A 23815-nucleotide genomic window follows, 5' to 3' on the forward strand; every position below is an offset into this window, starting at 1 on the left:
AATTAAATTGATAATAACAACAATAAATATAATAAGAAGCACATATTTGTATTATTCTTTATTTTTATTATAAAATAAAAATGTCAATTTTTATAAATGAGATAATAACGATCTTTTCCTGTGAATTCTTGGTTCTTCTTCTCCAAAATGAAGTTTTGGATCGGGTGTTGGTAAAAGAAATGTTAAAATTGAACTGACTATGCATATGTAAAATATTTTAAATAAGCAAATATAACATTATTATTAAATTACAAAAAATTTCATAATTATACTTAAAAGTAGTATTCCAAAAGTTATAAACGGTAGATAACATACAGTGTCAATAAAATAACCAAAAATAACATTTCCTAAGAGTGCTGCACATCTACCAATTGACATACCTAAAGCAGCTGCTATAACTCTGTAAAATAAAACCACTATATTATTAATATTTAACATATTATATGTATATACATTGTATAATTATAAGAGTATAACAAAATTAAGGATATATAGAAATTTTACCGTATTTTAGCTGAATATAAATCAACAGTGATAGCATAAAGTAAACTAATGCTAATTGATGCCAATAACTTGAATACACATGATAAAATTAAATTTTGTAATTCTGTTTTAGCAAATAAGATTAAGAAAACTGCTAATGAATCAAAGGCCAAGCCAATTCCTTTAAATAAATAAAAATAAAATTATTACCTGCAGAAATATGCAAAAAAATAATAAGGGTACTTAAATAAATAATTAAAAAATTAACAGTACATAAGGCAATTTTATAACATCGGTGTATTCAAGCACCACTAAAGTTAATTTTTTTTCAAATTGAGTTACTAACACAAAAAGAAACGTGACTTTACGAGTATCTTCTGAAAACGTCTTCTTTTCCCTGTCACACTATTTATCAATTATGCTTAATTTTCCCTTACGTTCCTATACAAAAATCAAAGTCAAAAATGCTTTATACTGTTCAGGAACAAATTCTTTTTATTTCTCGCCCCTTAGTGAAGGGTATATTTATTAACTTACTATGGAGTTTGTAACCACTTGAAGGAATCGTCTGCGGTATAGGCCTGTTTATATATGCATTCTTGCTCAGAATTGTTTACATGTGAATTTGTTTGTTCGTCGGCTCGTTCTATTGTACGATAGCTCAAAAAGGAATGAAACAACTACCATCAAACTTTGTATTGTAATTAAATTAGTTCGAGTAAGAGGTTCGGCAACTACCAAACAACTCAAAGAGGTTACTGAAGAAAACCTACTAAATTCAATAATATTTCATATATATTTTAAAATTGTTAATGGTTTGGCTGTACTGGTTCGGGTATCTGCCGGACATTACTGAAAGTTAATATTAAATATTTGAAAAAATAATAATGCTAGCTGTGTGAAATTGGGCATTCTTGTGATCTAATTATAGGCCAGACATACCTGTGAAGTTTTTGTGGAATGAGGAATTTAAAATTTACTAAGTTTAAATTATTGAACGTTTAGAAATTATAGAGGTAAAAATGGTAATTTAAAAATTTTCTTATACCTAAAAGGAGTCTAGATCCAACTCTATGAACAATAAAAGGGAATAATAAGCTTAAAGGTAGACAAGCAAGTCCAAGGTATAAAGTTTCAGTATAAACATCATTATCAATTGCTGTTTCACTTTGTATTTTCTCAACTTCATCTGATCTTTTTATTAATTCTTTTGATATTTCACAGATTGAAACATTGGAATATCCTTTTATCATATGAAATATTTTATATCGATTAAAAAGTTCAGGAAACCAAAGCATCAATGTATAATAACTATATATATGGAAATAAAATTTTTAATATTAAGTAGCTAGGAATATTTTTTGAAAATTTAAAATAATTTCTTACCTACATGTTAAACCAAATTGTATTCCAAATAAGAATATTGTTCTTAATAAATATTTTTCAGAGAATAATTTTCCTGTGTAACGAGCAGCCGCTTTAAGTAACAATTTCAATTCTTTCGATTTATATAAACGCAATTTCTTAACGGTAACATATAAATGACTATGAATTTTGTGAACAGATGCAAAAGATATTTTCTTTACTCCAGTAACCTTGTGAATTAAAAAAATAATTAAATTGTATAATCAATATTGAATGAAAGACTAAGCCAATCTCAATTTTAAACACTATCAAGTATATTAGTTGTTATTCGATAATTGCTTAGTCTAAGCGTATGAGGCATAAATGATAAAGCATAGCGTAAGCAAAATCCAATAAAATGTTAAAATTTTCTAAAGATTTAAAGAAATTTTTTTGTGTTGAAAGAAATTTATAGATTTATTAAAATTAAAAACTTACTTTATATTCCTTTTCTGAACGGCCCGTGTTAATTCTAAAAACTTTCATTAGAATTTCTAAACTCAATTCCCTTTCATCGTGTTCAGCTAGAAATTTTGGACTTTCAGGAAAATAAATTAACCAAATAGCTAAGACAAAGCTGCGTAAATTTTTAAAAGTAAAGTTTAATTGAATACTAATAAGAACAAATTCGATTTGAATATTAATTTTAACATGCCGTGTTATTAATCTGGAAATATATTTTCAATTTGGTGGAAAGTTATAGAACTGTGCAAGTTATACACCATTATAATGAAGTACATTCATATAAAATTAATAAGATATTAAAATTCGAACTGAGCAATACTTGCATATTTGTATTCGATTTGATCAGTGCACAATATCGTTTTGAATAGAACATAGATTTAAAAAAATTCTCATAACAAAACTAACCTTGGAATAGAACAAATAATCAAGTATAGTTTCCAACTGGTGAATATGAATCCTTTACTTTTGTAATAAATATTTATTGGTATAATTCCATAAGCAATTCCTGTGAAAAAGAATTTTTATTCCTTATTATACATATGTACATATGTATGTATGCATATATGTGTATAATATTTATTTATGCAATTTGATTTGAACAACCTGGTAGTATCACAATTCCTAAAACCCAAAAAAATTCTAAACAACATAAAATGTTTTCTCTATATGCAATTGGTTGAAATTCACCTAAAAATGGAAAACAAATGTTCATTGGTCCCGATATTCTGAAATATGTATTTGAATGATTACTTAAAGAGAGATAAAAAAATTAATTTAAAACTTACGCGAACCCCACAAAAAATCTTGTAATAGTAAAACTTATGTAATTTGGCATAAAAATGGATAATATATCAAAAATTCCATTCATTAGTAAACTGACAAATAATGTTATTTTTCTTCCTTTTGTAGATGCTAAGCAACCCCAAAAGTATGATCCGAATAGCATACCAATCATTGGTATTGCAACTAATAAACCTTTTTTTGTTGAAGATAAATTAAATTCATTAACAGCAGCTGGCATAACAAAGGATAAAGATGTTAGTCCTATCGCTGAATGGGCATAAATTATTCCACAATATATTAAAATATGGTAGTTAAATATTCCAAAAAAAGTTTCATTCAAAGCTAATTCATATTCTGTGTCTGATTCATCTAATGGATCCAAATCTAAGTATTAAAGTTTTATTTGAAATTAATTTCAATGCTCAAATTGTCACTTTAATTTTATACCAAATTCTTTATTCATCTCATTCGTATCATTTTCATTTAATCTATTAGAAGCCCCTAAATCTTCTCCGAAATTCGGGGGTTTTTCTTTTTTTTTATCATTCATTTTTAAAAATTCATTTGTTATATTTTGTTTATTATTTACGGTTTATGACGTATTCATTTCAGAATCTAGAAAAGCTACTAGATTTTGAAATACGAGTAAAACGATAAAGAAATACAATACTCGTAATAATATCTTCGATATGTCCAATGTATATTATTTCTTGAAGATAACTCAAAACCTGTAAGAAAATTATTTATAGTGTGAGATTTCAATATAACTATATCCGTACGAGCATATGTTCGAAGGTATTATAAATTTGTCTCTTCGTTTGTAAAACTTTAAAATAACGGTCTGAGATATAGACGCAATTTTATGTTTTTGATCAAAATTCTGAGTCGATTTAGACATACCCGTCTGTTCCATCGATACCTCATGGAGTAATTTGGTTAAGTTTACCAAATTTCGGCAATTAATTTATTATCTAGGACTCTAAGTGTCAGAACTCTATTTAAATTGTATACTATCGGGCAATTTTTCGAATAGCTGCCATTAAACCTTAAATGTTACTATAGGTTATAATTCATAAATTTTGGAAGCTACAGCAATTTCACACAAGCAAAAATTTAATTAGCACTGTTGTATTTTACAAAACTAGTTGAAATTTCTCGGCTTCTTGTCATTTAACTTGACAAATTATTTGTTATATTTTATGAATACTGCTGACACTTTTATCTTGAAATTTTGCACTAACGAATATAGTAATGTGGTAATTATTCTCAGTGAAAATCTTTGATATGGTATGAGTTAATATGGTAAAAACAAGAGGTCGTGTGAAAAATCTTTGTAATTATCCACTCTTTCAAAATCTTTCATTGGCACGGTTATCACAGAAACATCACAGCAAACTTTACCTATTCTTGTTTATAATAATTGTCACTTGTCATAAGTCAAGCTAATTCACAAAATTTTGGTTGTTAGTTTTTGAAAAAATCCAAGAGTACTTAGTTTACGAAGTTAATTAAAACATTTAAGGATGCCAGGAACACTTTAAGTGAACCTTTATATAAATGTATATATGTTATGTAGTCTAAATAAATATAAATAATTTAAATGAATAAAAAAATTCAAAAATTTTTATTTAATTTTTTTTTATTTCATTTTATTTTAACATTTTTTTTCACGTTTTTTTTTATATTTTGCGTTACTGTCTTTTTACTTGTTTTATTTTATACACAATTTGAATGATATGTTAAATATCACATTCCTTATTCTAATTTTTTCTACATAATTTTATTTACAAATTTCATTCGCTAATTACATAAAATTTATATAAAATAAAAATTATACTCCACTCTATTAAAAATAAAATTAATTTAATTGTAATATTTTAAATTTCTAATCAAAATCAATTTTACGTATATAATTTTAATTGAATTTTGGAAATTGAATATTACTACAACAATAATTTATAGTCTAATTATAAATATGTATATGTTTATGTTAGGTAGGTAGGATATATTTTATTTCTTTATGATACTATTCACTTAATTATTATATAATATTAATAAAGGTACAGCTACATTTCTTTTTTAATCTAATGCTTGACCACCAGTACTTGGTAACAATAAACAGCAAAATCCGCTTACTGGAAAAATATATTGAATTTGGATAGTGAATTTAGTAGATTCAAAAAGAAAATTAAACTTACTGAAAAGCATTGCAGCGAATAGTACTATTGGCACCACACAATTCAAATCAATTAAAAAGCCAAACAAAAGATTCCCGACTAACGCTCCTCCGCGGCCAAATGTCATTGATAATGCTGCTGCCATTACTCTGTTATAAAAGAGAACAATATAAAACAAATTTCTTTATCGAAAGTATGTTTGTTATTAAAATGGTTCTTTTTAAAGAATACGGAAACATAGGCATCATTTTGCTAACTTAGATATTTTACAAATCCAATGTCAAATACAACTTCTTTAGTAAGAGAGAATAGAAAATCTTTTATATCTTGGTTCTTGTTATTAACTCGGGACAATTTAAACTAAACTAGATGTTTGTGAGAAAGCATGATATATGAACAATTTTAAGTTTTATAGGTTTTTATTTTATATTGACCCGTGTGTAGGAGCAAATAATACAATTTTCAATAAAATTGCACTACTGAATATTGGCATACTTTGAAAATTATTTGCATTCTTGCATTCCTGTAAAATTTTTCCAAAATTGATTTTTGATTTTATATTGGAAATAATTGAAACATTTGCTTATGAAAAAAAAATTTTAAAAAATATTGGTATTTGGTAGCTCTTGAAAACTACCTTTAAGTTTTTAACAAATAAAACTCATTCTTTGCTGTTAAAGCGTTATTCACGGGGTTGCAATTTGTTCGTGTCGGGACGACTACATTTTGCCAAAAGCAGCAAAAATTAAGGAATTTAAGTTTTTAATACACAATTGTTTTCGCATGTGTAATTATATTCTTCCTGAATTGTGGAAAAATTTTAGAATTATACAACAATTAATAAGCTACATTAATACATACAGTTTTTTTTTTTCAGTTTAATTTGATTAAGTTTATACGAGTTGTTTCTTTATGATTTTTCCTTCATTTCAAAATCTTGTTTCAACAAAACAATAATAAAATAGTTTTCACTTAGTTTGATTGTTAGTTTCGGAGGGAAACCGTACGTACATTACTTTTGTACCAAATTTATATTTAATTTTGTAATATTAAAATATTTAGTTTTGTACCTTAAATTAGTTGGAAACAAATCCACCATTACACAATAAACAGTACTGATACTTAAAGATGTTAAAGCTTCAAATATACATGATAATATAAGATTTTGTAAAGAATTATTAACATAGTAAAGTCCTCCAGTAACTGTACCAGCAGCAAGTAAACTAAACACTGTGAATATTAAAGTATAATTTTTATATTTCAGTTAAAATTCTTTCATAAAATTATTGTATTTATTTGAAGAATTTTTATATATTTTACCTAAAAAAAATTTAATTCCCAACCGGTGAACACAAAGTGGTAACCAGAAACTTGTGGGTATGCAAGCTAAACCAATAATTAATGTATGAAAAAATACTTCATTATCCACCTGAGAATTGCAATCCATTGTTGAAGTCCTACGTAAATAATAAATAAATTTAAATAATAATTAAAAAATGAACAAATCTTATTTCATAAACGAAAAAGTAGCTTCATTAGAATTGCAGCATTAATGAACTAAATAATTCTGCAATTTTTAGTTTTTGGAACAATTTTAATTATGACTGCTTTTACAAAATAGCTTTTCTAATTACAAATTGACTTATGTACTTACTCGTTTCCAAACATTGCAGCTGAAACTTCACATACAGATGCAGATCTATCTGGAAATTCTTTTTCAAAATATTCAAAACGAGAAAATAATTCTGGAAACCAAACCATTAAAGTATAGTAACTGTACAAAATGCAAAAAGAAAAATTAATTCACCCTATAACAAATTGTATTTTAATTAAAAGGAGGAAAATAAAATTTCACCTCGAAGTTAAACAAAATTGAATAGCACATGTAACAGCCGTATTTTTTAAATGTGGCGGTTTACATAACATTTTTGTTTGTTGCCAAACTTCTCCTAAAAGAATTTTTAATTCTTTTGGTCTTCTAAGTTTTAATTGTCTAATTGGTTTAAATTTTGTTATTAATTCTACTTGTAATTTATTTGGTTCTTTTAAGCTTTTTATCTAAAACAATATGAATAAAAATGAAAAAATTTTAATTTTGAAAATAATTTATAAAAGAAAATGATTTTTTACTGGATATTCGTCACGGCTTCTTCCTGTATTCTGTTGAAATATTTTTATTAGAACTTCAAGTGCTTCATCTGGTTCCCCTTGTTCCAAAAGAAATTTTGGACTTTCCGGAAAAGCTAATAACCATATGCCGAGTATAAGACTATTATAAAATAAAATCATAAAAAAAAAATCATTTTATGTTAGCTAATTACAATTTTTGTTTGAAACTAATAAAGAAATGTGTAAATGTAGATGAATATATAAAGCATAAAAATGTACCTTGGAACTGCACAAATAGCTACGAACAGGTTCCAACTGTGGAAAAAAAAATTTCCTGATTCTAAATTTATATTAGCTGGAATAATTAACCATGCAATCGCTAAAACGAAAAGAAAGTGTTCGATATTAAATTATTAATTGTGTATAACAGAACAATAGCTTGGTTCTTATTTGTTTTATACATAAAAGAAGTTCATTTTACTATACATATATATAAAGTCTTATTTTACTATACATGTATTATTATCGAACCTTTTAAATTAATATTTATCATAAATAAATTCTATCATATTCGATTGCAATTGAAATTGTGTAAAATATCGAAATAATTTAGTCCAATTCATAATTTAATAATATCTAAATCATACCATATTGTAAAATAAATAATTTTAAAGGCATTTATCTTCAATTGGACGCATTATTCTATTTTCTATTGAATTTTATGTACAAACACTTACAAACATAATGATAAATTACTTTGATCAAATAACATAACGCATGTTTTAAGCATCTCATTAAATTTTGTTTATTAACTTTAAAAGAAATTTGTATTTTCTATAGGAAGATTTGTATACAAATTCAATAACATGTTTATTACAATTTTAAAGGTTATTTCTAACTATTAATCACATGCTTTTAAATATTAAAATCACAAGAGTGAATTTAAACGAGCAAAAAAAATAAATATAAAAATAAAATTGGATGAGAAACAGAACATGATCGATTGGATTTGTCGTTAATTTTCTGAAAAATAATTTTCTGCTACCAAAATGAATTTCGGTTGTTGACCATTTTGAGAATTCAGTGAACGAATAATGTGGTATAGTTTTTTTTTTCTAATTTGAAATAAATCAAAAATTTCTCAAACCCGTCTGTAACACTTTGTAGAATAATTTGTGGGAATCCACTACTTCGAAAAAATTAATTTTCTATTATTTGGAGTTTTGGAAAACTTGTCAAATAAGGTACTTCTATAGATCTTAGTTTTTTGTTCTTACAAACAAATAGATAGATAAATAAATAGATTAATGAAGATGACTAAATCAATTTAATATTCGAGTCTGGGGAACAATGTACTAAATCTTTATTGAATTAGAAATTAAACACAGTAGATCTGGTTTTTTCAAAAAATTTAATAATAAAGACTTTGAAATATAAAATTTCAAAAAAAAATGTGATTTATATAAACTCCAGCTCGCTTTTATCTAAGAATTTTTCAATGGATTCCATTTTGAGACCAAATTTTAAATTTCAATAAAACTTTATCATTTTACCCCTGTAAATATGCAAAGTTCCGCTGTAGTGCGTATTCAATTGCTGTTTCTCGTTTTATTTCCAATTTTTTTTAAATTCATCATATTCATACTTCATCACAAAATTTTTATTTCGCTTAAATATAGAAATTTGGCATTTTTGAAAAATCTTGAAATATGTGAAAATTAGGAAAAAAATCAATACCGCCCTTCTTGTATTCTACAATGTAAATTAAATACATAAAGATCACATTTTAAAATTTTTGATGAAAATTAAGATATTTTGAAAATATTTTGACATTTATTCTAATTGAAAGAATCAATATTTTTTCAAAACTTATATACGTATATGCATATAATTCAAAAAATCAATTAACACCTTAGGTATATAATCTAAAATCATGTATCTATATTGACAATATATTGCATAAAAATTTTTTGAGCTCAAAAGACCGGCTTCTTCTAATTTAAGAGCAATAATAACATATAACGTATTTGCGTTCAACATGCGTATTTGTTCGGATGTATATGATATAGGTAACAAATATTAACAAATTCTGTATTTGTGTATAAATGAAGACTTCATTCTTGGTCCAATTGTCACTAATGGCTCCATAATAGTTTAATAATATTAAAAAAAATTATCGTTTAGATTAAGATATCACGAAGGAGTACGTTTTTTAAGTGTGTATATAATCTTGTATATATATGTTTTGGACATGACATTGTATATTTTATTTTTATTTATTTTTACTTTCAAATTCTAATTAATTTTGTAAATATATTTTAAACTAATTATATGATCATAAGATGTTTACATAATTTATACAAAGTATAAATTTTAAATTCTAAATTTTTTTAATCTATTTATGTAATAAATTTAAAATTAAATTACCTGGTAAAGCAATTATACCCACAACCCAAAACAATTCCATCCAACACAAAATTTTTTCTCGATATTTTGTTGGTTGAAATTCACCTAAATATGGAAAAACAATTCCCATAGCACCAGCCACCCTAAAATTAAAAGAAAAAAAATTAACAGCTAGTTTTTTATGCATGAAATTAATAATAAAGTGAAACATAATTTTAGAATTCGGAAATTTGATTTGAAAGCTATTTTGTTAAGAGTTTTACAAACTCATAATTTTTTTGCGGGTCTTTCTTAAGCCTTTTAACGTCATAAGAGTTTTGTGCAATTTAGAAAAACTTTACCAAACATTTGAACCAAAATATAATGAAGTAATAGTAATGGTTTCTGTCTATAGGCAAGTGACGACATAATGTGTATAGTTTTTTAGGAAATTGATAGCACAAATTCGTACTTGAACGTTAAAGGAAATGGTATTCTTTTGGGCGCTAAAATGTTCAAAGTATAGCATTGATTTGCAGTGCCTGTTCCTGCTGATTTTGAACGTATTACCACCAGAAATTTAATGCAATAATTTCAAGGAATTATTTACTCATATCAAATTTACTTGATTGAACGTTACTCAGATAAGCATAAAATATTGTAAAATGAATTATAACTAGTGCTAATAAAATAGATTAAAGTCATTTCGTAGAAAGGTGTAAATAAGGAAAGACCTACATTTAATGTTTTATTAAAATTAAGGCCCAAATAAATTTGTATTTAAGGGAAAGTGATGGTTGAAATTTTATAGCCCATGTAATTCCACATTCAAAACCAATGTGAAAAAAATTTGGAAATAATATAGAGCCAAACAAAGTAACTTTTTTTGGAAATTGGCCTATAATTTTCAAATTTACGATATTAGGTAATATAATTGATTTTTAGGTAATCTGCAAATTTAAAATTTCTTCAAATTATTTGCACTTCATATTATTAATTTTCATATTGACACTTGTATAAAATTTATTTACTACGTAAGTAAATCAATTTGTTTAATTTACCAGACATTTATTATAATTATCGGGAACAAATTGAATTTTTATTATCAAAAAAAATATTGAAAGAATCAATATGCGTATTTAGAATTTATTAAGTAAATGTTATTTCAATAAAAATTTTATATATACACATATATATATGTATATAAATAAAATTAAGTTAACATTTGAAAAAAATTTGATGTAAACTACATATGTGTAAGCTGCAAATTTTTTAATTGAAGAAATTTGAGATTATTAAAAAACTTTGAGTGAAACGTGTCAAAATCTATAGTTCATAACAACATGTAAACAAACGAATTATATAATTTTTTAAAGTGCGTATATGTGCACTAAACCTAACATAAGTATAGGTAGTTCATATATAAGTTACAAGCGTTGTTGCCTTACATCTCAGAAATATCGAAATTTTTTTATATACGAGTACTATGATCACTAAAAATTCGATTTGTAAATGTTTGATTAATTTTAAAATAACATAAGTATAAACATAAAATATTTCTTACCCAAATCCATTAAAAAATCTTAATATTAAAAATACTATATAAACTGGAGCTATAGATGATATTAAACCACAAATACCATCTAATATTAATGTTGCAATTAAAACAATTTTTCTTCCTTTTGTATCAGCTAAACAACCCCAAAAATATGAGCCAATTAACATTCCTAACATTGGTGAAGCACTTAGCCAACCTTTATCAACTGATGACATATGAAAATCACATGTTGCCGATGGTAATACAAATGATAAAATGGTAACACCAATAGCTGTATTTAAATAAATCATCCCACTGATTGTAAGAAGTAAATAATGGAATTTTCCAAAACCGGCTTGTACCAAGGCATTCTCATAATCAACAGCAGTATCGTCCATAAAATCGAGACCTAAAACCATATTAAATTTTGTTTTTGGTTTTTTTTTTGTATTTGAATAAGATTTTATTTTTTTTACCCATCCTGTATCGGTGAGTTTGACTTTTTGGAATTTATTATATAATATTTCCGTTTTTTTTTGCCCGTGGCTGCTATACATACAATTTAATTTCCGAATGGATAAAATTTTTTTGTTTTTTTATAATTCACAACTTTTAAATTATTTTTTCTAAATATAATTTATAAAGCGGACTAGAATCCGCAAACTATTCAAATCATTATGTTCTCCTTTACAAATTTATTATAAATTTTCCTTCTTTTTGTTTCTTTCTAAAAAAAAAAGAAGATTATGTTAAAAAATTTGAAATTATATAACAGTGTTATAATAAAAATACGAACGCATATGCAAATATAGATTTAATAAAAAAAAATTCGTGTAAAATATTTTAAAATGTGTAGGTATGTAATGAAATATATAAAAAAATAAAATCGGATATATTAAAGTTTATTAAGAAAATATATTTTTGTTATACTATTTAATAATTTATTCATGTTAAAAAATTAAAAATTTTCCTTAACAAATTGTTTTGGAATTATTTTTTATTCTATACTCATACATACATAGAATTTAATCAATTTAAAATTAATTTTCAGAAAATAATTATTGAAATGAACATCTATGCAAAATAATATTAAATAATATTATATTATTATTATTATTTATATAAAAATTTTCGAACTTTTATTTAAAAATTAACATGCATTTAAATTAACAAACTAAAAATCCCTATAAATATAAAAATGTGATACGCGTTAGTATACAGTTAATATATACTATAGTACATGGAATCCTTCGGAGTTTATTACAATCAATACAATAAAATTACAATAATTAATAAATATTTTTAATTAGTCAAATAAAAATATTATTACATAATATTTACGTGGTTATATTTTTAATTTGGTTATTTAGACAATTTAGAATACAAATGGTTATTTTTTTTATAATCGGATGATTTACCATTTAGGTACATATACATACAGAAGTGCAAATTATTTTATTAAATAAAATAATAAACAAATAAATTTACTGGAATATAAAATTTTTCACTTCACTTAAAAAAAAAACATTTTTGAAATAAACTTATATAACTTACTATAACGTATGTATATACAAAAATAATCATTGGTTCTCTAGCACACTAAATAATAAATTTAATTCAATTTTGATTTTTATAAATAGAAATTGGTGGTAATTATTTATTAGTAAGTATTATTTATATATTTATCACATTATGTCAAAATAACTTTTAATATTACGTATCTATGTATGTACGTTGGCATTATTTATTGTATAATATATAAGAAGTGATGTATGTAGTTGGCCATCGAAACCAAATAATTCCAATTTTTTTACAAAAAAAATGTTTTACAGAGAATTATACAGAGAAAATGTCGTTCTGGAGCTCTTCTTGTTATTTTCAATATGAAATTGCATATTAAACTTGTCTTTAAAACTAATTGTTTGAAAATATGAAGAGACTGCTCAAATTCAAAAGCAAGTCAAAATAAGGCAACTTTGTTGTCTATTCAATTTACTTTAAAAATAAAACTATACATTTATGTATTTTCAAAAAAAATACAGATTTCAAGTATAGAAACTAAAAAGAAACCTTGACGGATCAGGCGAATTTTATAGATCATACAAATGACTTAAATTTTTGTTTAAATTAGTACAATTTTTTCGGTTTTGTCTCTATTTGCAGTTAATTAATAAAAATTGGCTTAAGGAAAATTTGAAAAATAAATATAATTTATTAAACAAAATATGTTATTAAAAATGTGAGTTTTAGAAGCTAAAACTGTTTTTTATTTTATTTTAAGTATAACATGTTGTTTATTTAATATTGCCTGGAAAAAAATAAAGCAAAATTTTTCAATGTGGAATAGTTTGACTTTAATTTACAGTTACGCATCGCATTATATTTCTTCTCTGAGTCACTGCAATGAATAAAACAGCTTTAACTCAGAAATTTTAATTTTAATTTTAAACTTTGAAAATATTACATATTTTTCTCTGTGTACAATAAAAAAAAATAACACATTCTTTAATAAATACTGTATATGTATGTATGTATATTGCATACCTTTTAATGTATTGACAACGTAATTATCAAAATTATAATAAATTAAATTGATTGGTTTAAAAGGAAATTCGATTAAAAAATATTTTTATCTTAATCAATTTAAAATTATTATTATAGGGAATGAATTAAGTATGCAAAAACCTTAAGATTTCTATGTAACTATATTATAAATAATCTAAATGTAACATATTAATATGTAATATAGAAATGTTCGTGGTATGATTAAAACATAAATTTTTATATTATTAATTATTGGAATATTACAAATAATTATTAATAAAATTAATATTTATTTTAACCGTTTAATTACCGAAACGAATAAACTTTTGGTAATACTCGTACCATTGTACACCGCTATTTTAAATCACTAGCGCCACTCAAATAAAGTAGTTTATTGTGTAATTACAATAATTGTCTTCTGTATATCACTACATACACAATGGTAATAAACACTTGCGTATAGAAACATAGAAAACATTAATTTAAGTTTTAATTATTAAAACTATTATATTATTTAATGTATATTATAATTTTTATTAATTTTAATTATTATAAAAATTTATTTAAGATTTCAAATACATACATTTTATAATTACAGCTGTTGTAAATTAAATTGACTATTACTTGTTTATGTGTAATAATTAATTACATTATACATGAATTGAAATTTCAATTAATATTGAATTTTAATTCCATTCTTTGATTGACAATATTATAAAATACAATAAGTTTTAACAAATTCATTCCTTTGAACTGTTTTTTAAATACACTTTCCAATAATGAGATTCCATATAGATTAATTTTTTTTTTAATAATTACTTATGTCCTTTTTTATTTCAACAAAATATCACAAATTTTCTTTAAAAGCGCTACCGAATTTTTATGCATTTCACTTTTTTTTTCTATATTATAAGTATTGTAACTTTTTAACATTGTAACATTACTACACACATAGATGTAATTCAATATTAAAATCAATATTTTATATAAATATACCTTTATAAAAGTTTATGATGGTTCTATTATAAATAAGAAAAATAAATTATTTTTATATGGCCTACCTCTATTATAATAATTATTTTAATATATTAATCGAATCATATTGGTCATTGAACTTATATATGATAACAACAGGTTAAAATATAATTGTACTTTATCATATATTCTGTCAATACATTTGTTATTTGCTAATTGACATTATGCATATATGTACATAAGTATATATGCTTTAAATTTAAGGATATTATTATTTTAATATATGATTTTTAAATTGATATGAAACGGAACCTACAAAAATTCCAATAATTTTGTTGAAATTTTAATCTTTCATTTTACAAAATGAATGCTTTTTTATTATACATTATTATAAAATCAACATAATATTTTTTATTTTTATTTAATTATTAGTTTTGTATATTTCTTTGTGCCTCCCAAAAGTATGTAATTTAATTTTCGATAAATTTTAATGTTTTAATAACTACTCGAGAATACTAACTATCTACACGGCTAAAGCATTTTTTAAGAATGATTGCTTGTATTATCATGTATTGATTTTAACTAGAGGAATACTTTAATAAAATTTATTAAAATTGTACTAAATTTCTAGTAGATTTTTTTTTTCTGATTATTTTCTTTTTTTTTTATGAAGGACTTTTAATAATTAATTATTAAGAATGAATCAAGTTCATTACTAAAACCTTCATATAATTATAAGTTTTCCCATTTAACAATTTTATGGTATTTCTTGAAGAAATAAAGAATTTGTAATTTTTTATATAAAAATAAATAATATTAGGATTTTTAATAAAATGATTTTTTTGTATCATATAGCTAACGTATGTATGTAAAATTTTGTATGTTAGTTTTTACATTGACTTTACGATGAATATTCTTTGCTTTTTAAAATATATCACACTTTTTTAAGATTATTTTATTTATTCATAGTAGCTTAAAGTTAAAAAAAAAATGTTGTCCATCCGTCTGAACACGTTCCTGTTTACAAAACTTCTATTCTTTAAGATAGAAAACTAAAATTTTCATACTATTATATCCACGTTTCCCCCTTAATCGTTATCTTAATTTCCAATTTTTGACAACATTTTTCTTATGGATGTTGAATTGTAAATGTTAAGATTTTAACTGTTTCCAAAAAAATAATAAATGAATTTGTGAAATAAGAACAAAAAACTTTAATTTTCGATTTTAAGAATTCTAAGTTTTTTTCAAATGGTCAAATTACGCTTTTTTGATTTTCGTTCTAATCTTATTAGAAAGAATCTAAAGATATGCAATATTCATATAATATACTTTGTATAATATTAGTTTTGGACAAAAGATTGTTTCTAAAAAAAGTATGTTCGCTTTTTCATATATATGTAGGAAAAGCGGTAGTTTGCGAACCATTCGTTGGATCGAAATTTATTTGATCAAAACATGCTCGCTTTAATTAATGTTTTACTTTCTGCTCTTGTTAATAATTAATAATAATTATTAAAATGTTAGTATACATAATAATAGGAAAAGTAGTTCATAATTATTGAGTTTAATTTATTTTTAAATATTTTTGTTTGTCATGAAAACAATTTATTTGGTAAAATATTTTGGATTTTAAATTTATTTATACAATATAATATAATTTAATAAATTGGAACCAAAAAGCAAATTTAATTGTTATTACAAAACATTATTATAAATTTAATCAATTAATAATTAATAACATGAGGCGGCGAATGAAAACCATCCATTGCAAAAAATTAAATTCATCCATTTTTTTTGCTTGAAAAAATGCAAAAGAGAAAAGGCTTTTTTTTTAAAGTTTTATACTCGTATTATTAAAAATTTGACTTCCAAATTATGAATTTAAGAAATATAGAGTTGAGGAAATGATATTATGTAAGATTGTCAGCATTAATTGTTACACAAGTAATAGTTGATTTTCTAAAATATTATTAATTTGTGATTTTAATAATATAATAAAATAAAACATTAGTCATAGCCCCAATTAGCAGAAATAAAGAAAATTTGCTAAATATTTTTTTAACAATTAAAAAATTAATAAATTTAAATGTTTTTAAAATGTCAATCATAACATTAAATTTTTATTATGTTGCTCTTCAAATAGACATACGAATTAAATTAAAGTATTTTATAAATAATTTAAAAATTTTTACATGGGATCAACTAAAATAATAATAAAAAAAAATTTACTATATATTTTAATTATTTAATAAATACTGGGCTAACTTATACTGCGATGAGTATATATATATGTATATTTGTATTTTTATTTGTTATTTATAAATAATATTTTTAGAAATCGAACATACATAAATGCGTACTATTATATGTACAAATTTGTCGTAAGGATTATGGGAGTAAATAATTTTTAGCTTGTGTTGGTGTATGTATTTGTTTATGAGTTTCAAAAATGTGTTAGAACGAATTATGAACAAATCGAACAATTACAATACATCATAATACGATTTACAAGATATTTTTTTTAAAGTATATAAAAATAAAATGATAATTATCAAAAATATATATATACATATGTACATTTATATGTAACAATAATAACTCAAATTGACTTTCAAGAAAACTCCCACATAAATTGACTTATTATAGTTAGTATACTGTTGATAGTACGTTTACATTAATGAAAATCTAAAAACAAAATAATATCCTTTAAGTGGCATATTATGTTTGTATCTTGTGTTGGTTTATGGAGTGAAAATCAAGGGTATTCTAAATTGTTATAGAAATATTTTTAAGAATAAAAAAAAAAGTGTATAAAACTTATTTTTATAAAATTATGTACATAAATGTACATGTGTCGGAGATAAATAATTTTATGAATATATTTTAAGCATTAATATACTTAATAAACTATTATATTATTATAACATAATAACTTCATATAAAATATTTGCCAATTAAGTGTCTAAAAAAATAAAAAAATGGCCTTTATAACACTTCGGGATTTTCTTTTCAACAACTGATATTTCTCTTATCATTGTAATAATTTTACTTTCCAGTTGCCTATTTATAGGATGAACAAATTCAAAAATGATGATAGGTATGTAGTAACATAATGATAAAATTTGATGTGTGATAATAGGTTAATTAAAAATATCTTCATATTTTTCAGTGAGAGCATGTATACAATTGTTGTTGTCTCTTACTGTTTTGAAGAAACAACTGATCAAAAGTGAAATTTTGTTGGTTTAAAATGAAAACAATTTGAATAATAAGCAGAAAGAAATGTCGTCCTATAATGTCTAAAATTTGGTTAAATATTAGATTTCTACGGTTATTTTCGTATAGTGTCAGGGAAAAATTATTTCAAAAAATTTTGAAAAATTTGGTGCATTACAATGGTTGACTTAGAGCATTTATTTTTTTTTTTATCAAATCAAATTGTGAAAAAGTATAATTTTGCCATTGAAGGGCTGCCATTTGAAGCAAACGGAGGCTACAGGTAAAAAAACATGATTATAGAAATAAGTTATAATATTAGGAAATTTTAAATTACAACTAATTGTTATTGTTACTTTTTGTTATAAGTAATATTTCGTCTTCTTATTATTGTAATATTTGCCTTAATTTTTTTATCGCCTTCGTATATTTTAACTGAACGCATTGCATACAATAAAGGAGTAATGTGATGCAATCAAATTTCACAACTCGAATTTTCTGTAGAAAGACACAAAAAGAAAGCGTAAATAAACTACTTTTTGAGATGTGTTTGTCTGTCTGACGATCTGTCAGTTCTAAGCCGAATTTCACTAAATTTTATATGTGTGAGTTTACTTTGAGGACGTGAAGATTTGATCAACTTTTGGGATATGTTCTCAGGAACTTAACCTTTACAACGGGCTGATTTTACATTTTCGATAATTTTTAGGAAAGTGTTCAACAGGTTTATTTGAATTTTATATATTTAAAGTTCGTCTGGGAGTACGCAAACCCACCTAACTTCTGATGGAAAAGCTGTCAGCAATTGTACTTTTACTATGGGTCAAATTTAAATTTTTACCCGTATGCAAGAGAATTGATCAGCCTGTACCAATTCAATATTTAAATTTAAGTTGCTAAAATACAGAATATGTTTTTTTTTGGAATTATAAATTAAAAGAAAATTAACGGAATAAAATAATGAAAATTGAAAATAGCAAAATGGTAATGATAGTTTAATTTCAAAATTAAGTTTAACACGTTTAAATATAAAAAAAAATGTTAAAATATTAAAAGAATATAAATTTTTAAAGTTTTATTAATTTTTAGATTTACTCTAAAATTGTACGCCTACATTCATTTCGGAATCGGAATTTTTCTTTTGGGATTCCACAAAAAATTTTTCAAAAATTTCGTCTAACAAAGTTATTGTTATAAAATATATTTTAATTTTTTAATGTTGCATAATTATCAAGCCATTAGTTAGATATTCTGAGTTCAATTCACTTTAAAACATAAATATAAAATGTAAAATATTGTATATACAAAATAATATGTACAAACATGTAATCATACATGCATTTGGTTCTACATAATTGTATATCAAAACAAAATTTATTACAACATGCAACTTGTTTTAAGACAAAACAATTAATACACAAAAATACAATTTTGTCTGAATCACATTGCTATTTCCGAAGATATATGTAAATTCTTGAACTTGAAAGAAAATATTATAGGTTTTTGCAAATTTTTATTTTATTTTATTTTTTATTTCTAATGTATGTGCAGTGTTTGATTGTCATTAACATTTTACCTTCATAAAAATGTAATATTTTTTTTTGTTAATAGCAGAAATTTTGGCAAGAATCAACACAATTTCAATACACATGACCACTTTTACAAATTTTACATGCATATATTTATATAGAAATAATCTTCTGTACAAAATTTACATATACATATATTTATATATGGTTAATGTTTACCATGCGCTAATGCATATGTGCTATTTTTGTTTGTTCTCATTGGCAGTGTTTTTTAACCTATATGTATGGTGACGACACTTTTTATTTTAAAAATAATGAAAATGATGTGAATTAACATTTTTTTTTTTATTTTGCAATATCATTGTACTCATGACGTGTCTGTTTATTTTTAAAGTTTCAAACGGCCAATGCACTTTTTTCAATTCGGATGTACAGTCATAATGTACGTTCAATTAACTTGCAATAATCGTTTATTTATTTTTATGTTAAAAGTAATATTTTATTTAAGCAACAAAAATTTGATAAAGGTTTTGTATTTTTATTTTTTTTGAGTGAAACTTATTCAAAAAAAAAAATACAATACTCGTAGTGCATTTCTAAAAAATGTTTCATACTCCTGACTTATGCTTAATTTTCTTTTGAATGCAACAAATTACAGTTTAGGTTGAACGATGAATTTTTATACTAAAAAAGCTTTTCGAAAGTTTTTCTCTTAATTCGAAAATATTTGTTTTTCGCCCTTGTACATATTATTTTGGGAATTTGCGACAATTTAATTTCCGTTATCTAAACTATTTACGGTACATTTACCTAGAAATATCTACTTCCACTTTATTATAATTTTTATTTGTATATTTTTTTTGTTTGTTTGTTTTTGTCTTTGCCAAAAAAAACATCATCTTAAACATGCAATTAATCTCGCAATTCCAGTTACATGATGACGCGGTAAAGAAGTTTTGGTGCGATGACATATTATGTCATCATGTTCTTTTGTAAAATATGCGATTAATTAAAGAGTTCTTTTATAATAAAATGTACAAAATTCAGAAATCTTATTTGAATTATATTTTGTTAAAAAGAATCTTAAGCATAGAAAAAATAAAAAAAAAATATGTATACTTTAATTCTCTTAAGTTTTAAAACATTTCTAAATAAAAGGTCGTATATACATACTCGTATAATCAAACACTTTTGAAGCAAAAAAAAGAATTTAAAGACTCAGTTAAACAGTCTCAGTTAAACATAAACTTATAAGGGCTTGTTATCGAAATAGGTTGGTTTTCGTTTATTTATTTCAAACAAGAAATAGAGAGTATAGAATACTAAATGAATGCTTGATGAAAAATTACGAATGAGTACAATAAACCAACATATAAACAAAACACAGGGAATAAAATTGGCATTACAAGATGTTGTTCCGTATATATAAACCAATATAGGTTTGCACTTTACTTTTTCGAATAAAAAAATGTAAAAACAAAATGTTATAAATTCAATAAACCAAAATGCTCACAATATTGTTTTTTCTTAAGGGGGATTTACATGTTCTTAATTTTTACTCATCACACGTGATTTGTCACTAATCGACACTGAAGTTTTGTTTACTACTAATTTAATATTTTAGGTCTATATCGCTTAAGTAATTTGATTTAAAACCATTGCAATTACTTTCTTTATTATATTTTTTTCATTTAATTTAAAGGTGGGTACGCCCTTACAATTATCAGAGAACTATAAAAAATAATCAAACAGAAATACTTTAGTTCTTATTCGAATTAAAAAATCCAAAAAATGTCTTTCTACTTCACTTTAAATTACAAGGAAACTAAGAAATTTTTAATATTGTGCAGAAAAGTTTAAAATGTTCAATTGGTCCGATTAGTATATTAAAAATAAATTAATTTTTCATATTTTTTTTAAAAGTAATAAACAAAATGAAAATAATTTTTCCTAATTTAAATTCATTTATTTTTTGCTAATTTTCCGCCATCTGTCTGTCACCCATGTTAATTGACATCGTATAACAATTATTTCTTTTACATTATTTTCATTATTACGAGTATTTTCATACATGCATAAATAGTGCTGCCTTAAAATAATTTATTTCTATATGAAATAGCTCTTGTATTAGAAAAAAATTTTAATCTTATTTATTATTGATTTGTTATATAATTTTGAAAAGCAATTGTTAAAATTATTTTTTTTTACATTTATAATAATAAAATATCAAAACAATTTAATTATATTTTGGGATTTTACCCATATAAAAATTTAATTTAAATTGAAATTCATTGACAATTTATAGGTTCTTTATTATTTTTGTTATTTATTCATTGAAACTTACATATTTATAAACTTATGTACATATATACATATACGTATATATATAAAATTGAATGAAATTTTTTTAATTTTTTTCTATTTTAATTAAATTAATTTTTTTCTATTTTGTTGTGTTCTGAAATAGATCAAAATCAAATAGAAATTTTTTCCTTTTATAAAACTTTTAATTTATTATATAAGCTTTGGCATATTGAAAACCTTTTTACATTCAACATAATTTAACATTTCCTCCTTCTTAATTTGGATTTTTATTTATTTATTTTTTTAATTTTTTATATACATATGTGTATGTAAGCATGAAAACTATTTTGAAATAAAAATGAAATTTTTTATTTAAGTTTCAAATTTTTCATTAATTCATCAAAAGTGGTGACAAAATTATATTTATAATTTGTATATACATAATTATGTACATATATATTTTATATGATGTAAAAATGAACTGAATGTATGTAAGTATTTAGGGGTTGCTATAAAAATATATTTAGATTTCAATATATTAACCCTTTAAAAATTAGAAAAGTATTGCGCAATATTATAGTTTTTCAAAAAATAATAAATTTCTAATGAAGCAAAACTAAAGATTTTTTTTTTTGGTTTCCATGTATAACAAAAATAAAAATAAATTAATTTTGAAATTATGAGTATGTATTCCAAAATAAATGCAATAATGGGTAAGTAGTTAACGGGTTAAATTCATATATATATATAAAACGTACAATTATTTCTTACAAAAAAAAAAATGTTATTATTACCGTTTTATTGCGTATTAAAATCACTGATTAAATACTGTTATATTTCTTTCAAAAAACCAATTTTAATAATAGAATGTCAATAAAGAAAAAATAATAAATTAAATTAAAATTGTAATAAATTTAGAAAAAATTCAGGTGTTTTTTCTTTTATTAGTTTTTTTTTTCTTTTTTTCCCCCGTTACGTTTCTTTCTTTTTAACAAATTTATTTTTAGTTAATTTTTTCGTAAAGCTTTCAAATAAATAACCGTGTGGACACCGTAAAGGATCAACTAAAACTGTATGGTTAATTGCAAGGAAATGCACAATTCAATTTCGAAAATTAATTTTTTATATATGTATGTATGTATGTTTATATTATTGTTTTGTATAAATGAGAGAAAATTAAAATTTTAAATAAAATTTATTATTTGTAGACTTTCTAAATTTAATTTTAAATTTAAAATAACTATATGCATATATAATTTATATTATATATATATACGAGTATATATATATATATATATATATATATATAGTTTTTAATTTATGACGTAAAGGTTTTGTTTTAAATGAAACATGTTAATTACTTAAGATTTTGAATTAAAACAGTATTTATATATACCCACCATAACTGGCGGGATTTTACAATAATTGAATAATGAATATACAAATATAAAAGGTGTCATAAACAAAACGTTTAATGAGTAATTTCAGTAATCTCACTGAAATTTTGCTAAAGTTGAAATGCAAATTTTTAAAAATTTATTTAAAAATTCATTAATATTGCTAAATTTTTGATCTACTAAGTATACTCACTTAACATAAAATTTGTAATGTTCTTAAATACTTTCTTTAGATACACTCTCCGCTCCATTTCACTCTTACATTTTATAACTAATTTGAAATTTAATGTGGAAATTGGAAAAAATTTTTTTCTATATTCTATATTTCTCTTATTTATTTTAAATTTAACAAACGATTGCAATTGCTAATTTCTACAAATTCAAAATTAAATTTCAAATTTTCTTTTTAATTCTCTACAAATTTATCCCGAAAGTTTATTTGTGTAGAGTTTTTTTTTAAATTTCATTTAAGAATAAAATTTTCAAACCATTGTAAAGCTTTTA

General features: G+C 23.1%; 3 protein-coding genes across 5 annotated transcripts; all 3 read right to left on the minus strand.

Annotated features, from left to right (window-relative positions):
• Positions 1–90: 90 nt before the first annotated feature.
• On the minus strand, positions 91–2612 carry LOC129614477 (uncharacterized). Its single transcript, XM_055529081.1, has 7 exons — positions 2608–2612; positions 2326–2554; positions 1870–2078; positions 1532–1794; positions 505–664; positions 273–400; positions 91–197 (listed from the first exon to the last, which is right to left on the minus strand). The coding sequence occupies exons 1-7, from the start codon at positions 2610–2612 to the stop codon at positions 91–93; spliced, it is 1101 nt and encodes a 366-aa protein (XP_055385056.1).
• Positions 2613–2932: 320 nt separating this feature from the next.
• On the minus strand, positions 2933–3685 carry LOC129614478 (synaptic vesicle glycoprotein 2A-like). The gene is made up of 3 exons (XM_055529082.1): positions 3583–3685; positions 3138–3519; positions 2933–3077 (listed from the first exon to the last, which is right to left on the minus strand). The coding sequence occupies exons 1-3, from the start codon at positions 3683–3685 to the stop codon at positions 2933–2935; spliced, it is 630 nt and encodes a 209-aa protein (XP_055385057.1).
• A 1141-nt stretch (positions 3686–4826) lies between these two features.
• LOC129614497 (synaptic vesicle glycoprotein 2B-like) lies at positions 4827–23523 on the minus strand. 3 transcript variants are annotated; one of them, XM_055529128.1, is made up of 12 exons: positions 23505–23523; positions 11820–12070; positions 11371–11752; positions 9849–9970; positions 7701–7800; positions 7443–7581; positions 7168–7370; positions 6967–7086; positions 6633–6769; positions 6383–6542; positions 5334–5461; positions 4827–5270 (listed from the first exon to the last, which is right to left on the minus strand). In XM_055529128.1, exons 2-12 carry the CDS (start codon positions 11821–11823, stop codon positions 5215–5217), a joined length of 1551 nt encoding a protein of 516 aa, XP_055385103.1. In that variant the 5' UTR covers positions 11824–12070; positions 23505–23523; the 3' UTR covers positions 4827–5214. The 3 variants fall into 3 exon arrangements, with proteins under 3 accessions (XP_055385103.1, XP_055385101.1, XP_055385102.1); XM_055529126.1 differs by lacking the exon at positions 23505–23523 and adding an exon at positions 22709–22964; XM_055529127.1 differs by lacking the exon at positions 23505–23523 and adding an exon at positions 14198–14216.
• Between the last annotated feature and the right edge of the window lie 292 nt (positions 23524–23815).

The sequence above is a fragment of the Condylostylus longicornis genome, unplaced genomic scaffold (assembly GCF_029603195.1).
Source record: "Condylostylus longicornis isolate FDR11 unplaced genomic scaffold, ASM2960319v2 ptg000110l, whole genome shotgun sequence".
In the NCBI taxonomy this organism is placed as follows: Eukaryota; Metazoa; Arthropoda; class Insecta; order Diptera; family Dolichopodidae; genus Condylostylus; species Condylostylus longicornis.

Bases quoted from the DNA above. Each gene is read 5' to 3' on its own strand.
- LOC129614478 (XM_055529082.1), bottom strand. From the start codon at position 3,685: ATGAATGATAAAAAAAAAGAAAAACCCCCGAATTTCGGAGAAGATTTA. The intron at 3,520-3,582 runs GTATAAAATTAA...TTTAATACTTAG, and splicing joins TGAGATGAATAAAGAATTTG to ATTTGGATCCATTAGATGAA. The intron at 3,078-3,137 runs GTAAGTTTTAAA...TACATATTTCAG, and splicing joins AGATTTTTTGTGGGGTTCGC to AATATCGGGACCAATGAACA.
- LOC129614497 (XM_055529128.1), bottom strand. The intron at 7,371-7,442 runs GTAAAAAATCAT...ATATTGTTTTAG, and splicing joins GAAGCCGTGACGAATATCCA to ATAAAAAGCTTAAAAGAACC. The intron at 6,543-6,632 runs GTAAAATATATA...TAATATTCACAG, and splicing joins GGGAATTAAATTTTTTTTAG to TGTTTAGTTTACTTGCTGCT.
- LOC129614477 (XM_055529081.1), bottom strand. The intron at 1,795-1,869 runs GTAAGAAATTAT...CCATATATATAG, and splicing joins CAATTTGGTTTAACATGTAG to TTATTATACATTGATGCTTT. The intron at 401-504 runs GTAAAATTTCTA...TTTATTTTACAG, and splicing joins TTATATTCAGCTAAAATACG to AGTTATAGCAGCTGCTTTAG.